General features: G+C 54.4%; 1 protein-coding gene across 1 annotated transcript; it reads left to right on the forward strand.

Annotated features, from left to right (window-relative positions):
- The first annotated feature begins 4675 nt into the window (after positions 1–4675).
- Positions 4676–7666, forward strand: FOXE1 (forkhead box E1). Its single transcript, XM_027550810.1, has one exon. The coding sequence runs from the start codon at positions 4976–4978 to the stop codon at positions 6095–6097; it is 1122 nt and encodes a 373-aa protein (XP_027406611.1). The 5' UTR covers positions 4676–4975; the 3' UTR covers positions 6098–7666.

Here is a 7666-nt window from a genome sequence, read left to right on the forward strand (position 1 = left end):
TCCGGCCGTGGGGGGGTAGCGGGGGGGCGGGCACAGCTTTCCTAGGAGAGGGCCCAGCCACAGCCCAGCTCCCTCCCGTTGGTTCTGAGCAAAATCTACCTTGAGCTCCTCTGTCCTCGGCTCAGGAATGCTCACAGCGGCTGGGAAAGGGCGGAGGAGCTAACCTAGGGGCGGGGGTTGCTCAGGCTCCACTCAGACCCCAAGTCGCTGTACGCAGCGGGACAGGTCCGCGTCCCCCGGAAGGTTTGCCCTTTTCGCTGCAGCCGCCGCGGAGCTCCTGGGCTGTCCCGGCCGGCTCCTGAACTCCCCATTCCGAGACCAGGGGGCAGCGCTGGGAGAGGGCTTTGAGTCAGGGATTAGGAGCAGGGAAGCAGAAAGCTCGCCTCTCTGGGCCCCAGTTTCTCTGCCCCGATGATGGTAATTCTCTGTCCACGGTATTTAAGTGAACCAGCAGGAGAAAGCGTTAGAAACCGTGTTGTCCTGACTAAGCTCCGGGGGTCCCTGCGCCTCCGTGGAGCAAAATAAGGTCACACTCTTGCGAACTCTTAAACTTCCAACACTCTCCCTACACACATACTGCCTTCTAGGCGGGCAGAAAACAATTTAATTTACTTTAAACTACTTCTTTGAGGACAGCATCTCATTCCCGCGTATGAGTGGGAACGACTTTAATTTTCCCCAGCAGCCTTTTTTTAAACAACCATTTTTGTCTTGAAAACAATTTAAAAGACAAGATGATCACGGGTTGGCGATATGCCCCACTTCATCCTCTTGACTCCGTGGAAATGAAATGACAGGAAGTCCGGCACTTCCCAGATGGAGAAACTGAGGCCTAAGAAGGACAACAAATAGTTCAAAGCTGCTGGGCTGAGTGACAGCTCTCACTCGGTGCCACTTCTGCAACCAGCGGCTAGGCTGAGCGTGACACAGGACTGACTGCCTTTGTGGCACTCTGAGGCCATACCTACAACCCACTGACCCTGACTGACTGTCCCAGAGTAATCCAGAAGTCCCTGTGTTCTAGCTGCCCCGAGATTCTTAGATCTGATTGGCAAGCATCTGGGCCTAGGGCTTCCATTGTCCCCCTGTAAGGAGACTGGTGAGGGCCAGGACTTTAAGCACAAGTGAGGACAGAGAACTCAGGAAAAGACAGAGAGGCTGCAGGCCCAGGAGGTAAGGCCCCAAATACCTGCGTTTCCCTTTCAGTGTAGAACCTCCTCTACACAACTTTAAGCAAGCCCCTTTGACAATCTGGGCCTGGTTTCCTTCCAGCTTGAATTTCCAAGATTTCCTTAAGAGCAGGGTACCTCTGCATCTGGGTCCAAAGATGTGGAGGAATTTCCCATAACTCCTAGAATCCCCTCCTTTATATTTACGAAACTCTCCGAGGGCACTTCAAAACTCGGTAGTCAGGGGAAGAGCTCTAGCATCTTCTACAGATCAGCAGCACTCCTCCTCTCCCCCCAGAATTTAACGTAAAATAGCCTGTGAGGGGGAAGGTTTTTCCAAAAGGTGCTGAGGATACACTCAGGGCTGTAGGTAGTCAGAAGAGGATGGAAAGCACCCGGCATCTGTTCATATCAACATCAACTCACCCCAGCTGGACTAAAAGAATGATTTCCAAGGGACAAGAGCTAACTCTGTAGCTCTCAAATGGTTCTCAATGGGTCTGTTAATCCTATACATATTAAGGAGCACTGCCCCAGAGAAGAGGTGAAGACTGGATGAGAGGAAACTGAGGAAGTGGCCTGGCACTGAGCGGATCTTTCTGTATAGTTTTGATCCAAACGGGTTAACTGTCCCAGTTCACTCAAATCCTTTAATTCAAAATTTACATCTTCAAAGTACAGAATTTTGAAATGTGTTATTAGAATAAAACATTTATGGAACAGCATTTTAAGGATTCTTTGTTTATGAAATTCTAGAATCACAGTCTTAATAATTCTAATCTCAGGATGCTAACGCTTGGTCTGATGCATAGGCAGAGCTCAGTAGCTGAAAAGTTTGAGAAAAACGAATCGGATTTCTAGAAAAGTGTGTCCACAGTCACAAAACAATGAGAATCAAAACATCCTGAGACATGGAGGCTTCTAACCATAGTAACTGGAGCTTAAAAAGTCATTAAAGCATATGGTCACAAATATTATAAGAATTGTTAGATTATTTGAGTTATAGAATAGTGGATCTAGTACTAATATCTTAGAATGAAATAAGAGAGATGTGGATTTATAGGACCCAAATCTTCCAATCAGACATTCCTAGACAGGAATTAAAATTAAGCAATATGTACCTTAGAGCTGCAAAAATGTCTAAAACAGAGAAGTTACAACTGCCAACAGTGGCATCATATTTTCAGGCACAAAATCTTACTCCCAGCATCTTAAGATATAAGGAATATGCTTTTACACTCTGAACAGAAGTTTAAAGTCATAGAGATATAATCACAGTCAAAGAATTTAGACACTGGTCATAGAATCTTAGAATTACCGAAACACATTATTTGATTTAGGGATTCATGCTAGGATAGTAGTCCAAATTTTAACGTTTGGAAATCTGAATCTTGGAACCATAAAATTCAGTATTAAAAGACTGCTAGGATGTAATCTGGTTAAAATTTAACAACTTTAAACCTTTTCCCCCTTTGAAAAAAAAATAGGATGAAACCTGGATTTTCGAAGCGTGGTTACTTTGGAAGAAGGAAGCTGGGAGTGTTTTGAGCAAGTGAAAAGCCTCTCCAGTCGTTCGAGTGTGCATCCGCGGAGGAAGGTCCTCATGTAAATTGTTCGATTGGCTTCCATACCCGGATCCGCGGAGCGAGGACTTGGACTCTCTGCCTCCTGCTTCCGAAGGCAGTTGCCCAGTGCTTGGTGGGGCTGGGTCTGCCCGGAGCTCGTTGCCACGAAGAACGCGACTAAAACCCTTGAAAGCTGGCCGCCCGTGCTCTCGCGGCTCGTTCCCCCAACCCTGCATCCGCAGCTGGAAAGCTGCATCTCGGCCGGAGCCTCTGGCTGTCGGCACCGAGTCTCGAAATCCTAAGGATAAAAGCCTTCCTCCTTATCCTTCCAAGATCTGCACGTGCTTTTCCTCCTTCAATTCTCAGAAAAGAAAACTGTGGGCTTGCGGGTGGGAAGGGACTGGCCCAAGGTCTCCCTGCAAAAGATCATAAAAAGAATACAGATCTGCGGGACCACCGACGCAGGAAATCTTGGGTGAGGCCGAGCTCGGTCTTGGGGAGTGGCAGAAAACGAACTCAGAAACCAGACACCCTCGAAGCAAACAGGTCCCCCGTGCCAGCCCCTTTCCAAGGAGACGCGCCGGCGGACGGCCACAGCTCCCCCTCCCCCGGCCCCCACTTCTCTCAGCCCTCCGCCCCGCTTCGGGATGGAGCGGCTCGGCTGCTTGGAGCCTTCTTGGCCTGAGCGAACTGGAGGAGATCACCACGAGAGGGCAGAAGCCCAGCCTTCATCCTCTTTAAACTGTGCTTCACTCCCCATCATATAGAGAGGGGTCCCGAGCCACCCAAAGATAAATGATTGGAGGTGGGGGTAGTGCGGTGTTTCCCTAAATATCAGCAATGGAAGGACATGAGATACAAAACCTCGGTACAGTCGAGGAGCCTAGCACCCAAAGAGGTAAAGTGGCTGCCTCTGGCACATGGCGAGGAAACGCACTAACACAGACGTAGGCAGGTGTGAGGTGGCTAATCCGCGAAGTCGCGGTGGAACTGTAGCAACTTACATCCTCTATAAGACCTAGGAATTCTGTCTGAAAGACAAGGGACTGGATGGAGAATGGCCAGGGAAGCCTTGACTTAGGGTTTGAGAATCATCCCAAAGACCTTGGGAGCCAATCACTTGGGACTTTTTCTCCCTTCCTCGCCCCCACCCACAAGAACCAAGAGCCCCCTCAGTCAATTCTCACCCTCTCCAGCCAAAAAAGTGAAGCGAGCCCTTCCTTTCACCTGTGGGTCCCAGCCTTCTATACAGGCTGGTAAAGTCCGGAAGCGCCGAGTTTGCGCGCCGACAGTCCCTGCCTCTCTCGGCCTCTTTCTCCCCGTCGGTGCGCAGAGAGAACCGGCCGGGGAGATCTCCAAGCGCCTTCGGCGCTCCGATCGTGTGGTTCCCGCCGCGCCGCCACAGCTGCTCCTACCTGGGGAGGTGCGCCGGGGCCCAGGGGGCGGGTAGTCGGGGGGTAGGGGGCGGGCGGGGAACCGGCACCGCCCCGAGCTTCCCGGCGCCTTTAAGGAGGAGAAACCCGCGGAGGGAGGAGCCGGTCCGGGTGTGTGCAGGGGAGCGCCTCGCCAGAAGTATTGGCGGCTGGAGGCCAACCCTTCGGAGAGGAACAGTGGCCGGCCACCGCGCCTGGCCCGCGCCGCGACCTCGCTACCGTCGCCTCGACTCCTTGCTTGCCCTCCGCGCTTTCAGCGGCTGCGGCCTCAGGGACGCGGCCTAGGCCGCCCCCAACACAGTGCCCACGCCTGCACTAACTGCTACCGTTTCAGGCCTTTGGGCCCGCAACCTCCTCTGCACTCGCGACCTCGACGGTTATCCTCAGAATCAGCGGGAAGCCCAGAACTGATGCCAGCGCCTCAGCCCCAGGACCAATTCCAGACCCGTTGACCGCCTGGCACCAGCGCGCAAAGGACCCTTCAGCCCTAGACAGGAGTCTAGTTTCAGTACCAGCGTCGCTGCCGGCGCCTGGCTTCGAGGTCCAGAACACGAGCAGAGCCGTCGGTAGGCCGGACACTTGAACCTCTGTCTGCAGACCGCCAGTCCGGAAACCGCGGGCGCCAAGCCTCCTGCGAGCCCCTGCCAGGGAAGCTCCCGGTGCCAGCTGCGAGGACCCTCTCAGCTCTTTGCAAAGGGAACCAGCGTTGGTCCCCGCGACCCAGTGTCCCGGGCCCCGCAGCTCCCAAAGCCGCCGCCCGATCCTCGAAGGCAGCGGGGACGCCTCGGGGACGCGGGACGGCTGCGTCATGACGGCCGAGAGCGGGCCGCCGCCGCCGCCGCCGCAACCGGAGGCGCTGGCGGCCGTGAAGGAGGAGCGCGGTGAGGCGGGGGCCGGCGGGGTACCAGCGGAGGCCGCGGGTCGCGGCGCCGGTGGGCGGCGGCGGAAGCGCCCCCTGCAGCGGGGCAAGCCGCCCTACAGCTACATCGCGCTCATTGCCATGGCCATAGCGCACGCGCCGGAGCGCCGCCTCACTCTGGGCGGCATCTATAAGTTCATCACCGAGCGTTTCCCCTTCTACCGCGACAACCCTAAAAAGTGGCAGAACAGCATCCGCCACAACCTCACACTCAACGACTGCTTCCTCAAGATCCCGCGCGAGGCCGGCCGCCCGGGCAAGGGCAACTACTGGGCGCTCGATCCCAACGCCGAGGACATGTTCGAGAGCGGCAGCTTCCTGCGCCGCCGCAAGCGTTTCAAGCGCTCTGACCTGTCCACTTACCCGGCTTACATGCACGACGCGGCCGCCGCCGCCGCCGCCGCTGCGGCCGCCGCCGCTGCCGCCATCTTCCCGGGTGGGGTGCCTGCTGCGCGCCCTCCTTACCCTGGCGCGGTCTATGCAGGCTATGCCGCACCGTCGCTCGCCGCGCCGCCCCCGGTGTACTACCCGGCTGCTTCGCCAGGCCCGTGCCGCGTGTTCGGCCTGGTGCCTGAACGGCCGCTCAGCCCAGAACTGGGCCCCGCGCCATCGGGGCCCGCCGGTTCCTGCTCCTTTGCCTCGGCCGGCGGCTCTGCCGCTAGCACAGCTTACCAGCCGGCCGGCTGCGCCGGTGCCCGACCCGCCAATACTTCCGCCTATGCGGCCGCGTACGCTGGCCCCGACGGCACGTACTCGCAAGGGGCCGGCGGGGCCCTCTTCGCAGCGACTGGCCGGTTGGCCGGGCCCGCTTCGCCCCCCGCGGGTGGCAGCAGCGGCGGCGTCGAGACTGCGGTGGACTTCTATGGGCGCACATCGCCCGGCCAGTTCGGAGCTCTGGGGCCCTGCTACAATCCTGGTGGGCAGCTCGGAGCGGGCAGTGGAGGCGCCTACCACGCTCGCCACGCGGCTGCCTATCCAGGCGCAGTGGATCGGTTCGTGTCTGCCATGTGAGCGGAGCATACAGGCGAAAATTCATAGATACCTCGACTGTCCTTACGAACTAAGTATCGACGAAACCTGAGGACAGGACTGGACAGAGGGCCGAATTGAGAGCCACGTGGCAGGGACCGAGCCGGCGTGACAGGGGCAGACTCCCGGTGCACCGCGTACACCGGGCGCCTACCGGGCGGCTTTGAAAATGGGAGGTGGGGAGAAGCGTCCTAGGCCCATGGACTGGGACAAGAGACCCTCATAGAGGCGCAGCTCCAAAGGTCTTGCCTTGGACATTCTAACCGGGGAGGGCCCTTAGCTCTAAACGGGGCACAAGGTAGCGTCTACTCCAGAGTCTAGAGGAATGGTGAAGAATCACATGATTTCACTCTTCCCTGTACTTTTCAAAGCTCTTTTTACACAGTTCGACCTCTTGTGCCTTTGACTGTCTTATTACAATAAAAGACTCCTATAGCGTCTTCCCACATAAGATGAGGAGGACAAATTTGCAAAAGAAGTAACTTTTTTAAAAAATGGGAAAGATCTCTGTTTAGCTTGACCGAGGCCTGCTTTTCCCAGCCTCTGAGAACTGCAAACCTGGCTCTGAATCCGGACTGTGCTGGGTTGCCACAGTGTGACCCAGTTCCATCACTCACACCCTGCAGGGTTCCCATGTGATATACAAGAGAGCTGTAGAATCCAACCGTGCCCCATATGATCTTTAAGGGCCCATCAGGGCTGCTGCCGCCCTGCATATTTGGCAGCATGGATGGGCCACCCAAGGCCTAACCTTACTCCAGGGAATGGGAACAGAGCTCATGGCAAGCAACTCTGGATTAGCTCCAGGCCCCAATTATGTCACAATTTCAGCATGATGTGCTGATCATTCGGCAGCTATTACTGCTGGGTCATAAATGTGGTTTTCCAATGAGGCAGGTAGAAATACATTTGTCCATTGCCCACTCTCTTTTTATTAAGCCCTGGACCCAATGGGTGAGTTAAAAGTCAAAGAGATAACAAAACTCTCTTGAGTCTCTTGGTGAGGGCTTTCATTTTGTGGGCTGGCCCTTCCATCCCTGGCATCTTTTCATGCAAAAAAGAAAGAAAAACTGGGCAGTTAGGCAGGCTTAGAAAGAAACTGGTATTTAACTTTGTTTCCATTTATTTCTTTTAAGCTACAAGATGACCAAGATCAGAAAAAACATAATAAATCCAACCATTTCCCCACCTTTCTCAGGAGATATCTTGTAAGTTTTGATTCTGGAGCAAAACTTTCAAGCATTAAATATTTCAGAAGCTCGTTGTGCAGTTTCAGATAAACTTGAGTGTTCATATGAACTGTTTCTAATAAAGATCTTTGAGTAAGTGAGTTCTGGCAAGAGAAAGGCAGCCTCTTTCTGTGTAATTAATTTACTAGGGAAGAGTTGGGGAGTGTGGGAAAGAAGACTGAAAACCACTGGTAATTTTTAATTTCGTGGATTGCTCTATCCTGTTCACAAAGACATGTGAATGTGATTCAGTCCAGACGGGTATCTGTCTAAAAAGTGCTGCCCAATAGAAATATCATGCAAGCTGCCCATGTAACTAAGA

Source organism: Bos indicus x Bos taurus, chromosome 8 (assembly GCF_003369695.1).
Source record: "Bos indicus x Bos taurus breed Angus x Brahman F1 hybrid chromosome 8, Bos_hybrid_MaternalHap_v2.0, whole genome shotgun sequence".
In the NCBI taxonomy this organism is placed as follows: Eukaryota; Metazoa; Chordata; class Mammalia; order Artiodactyla; family Bovidae; genus Bos; species Bos indicus x Bos taurus.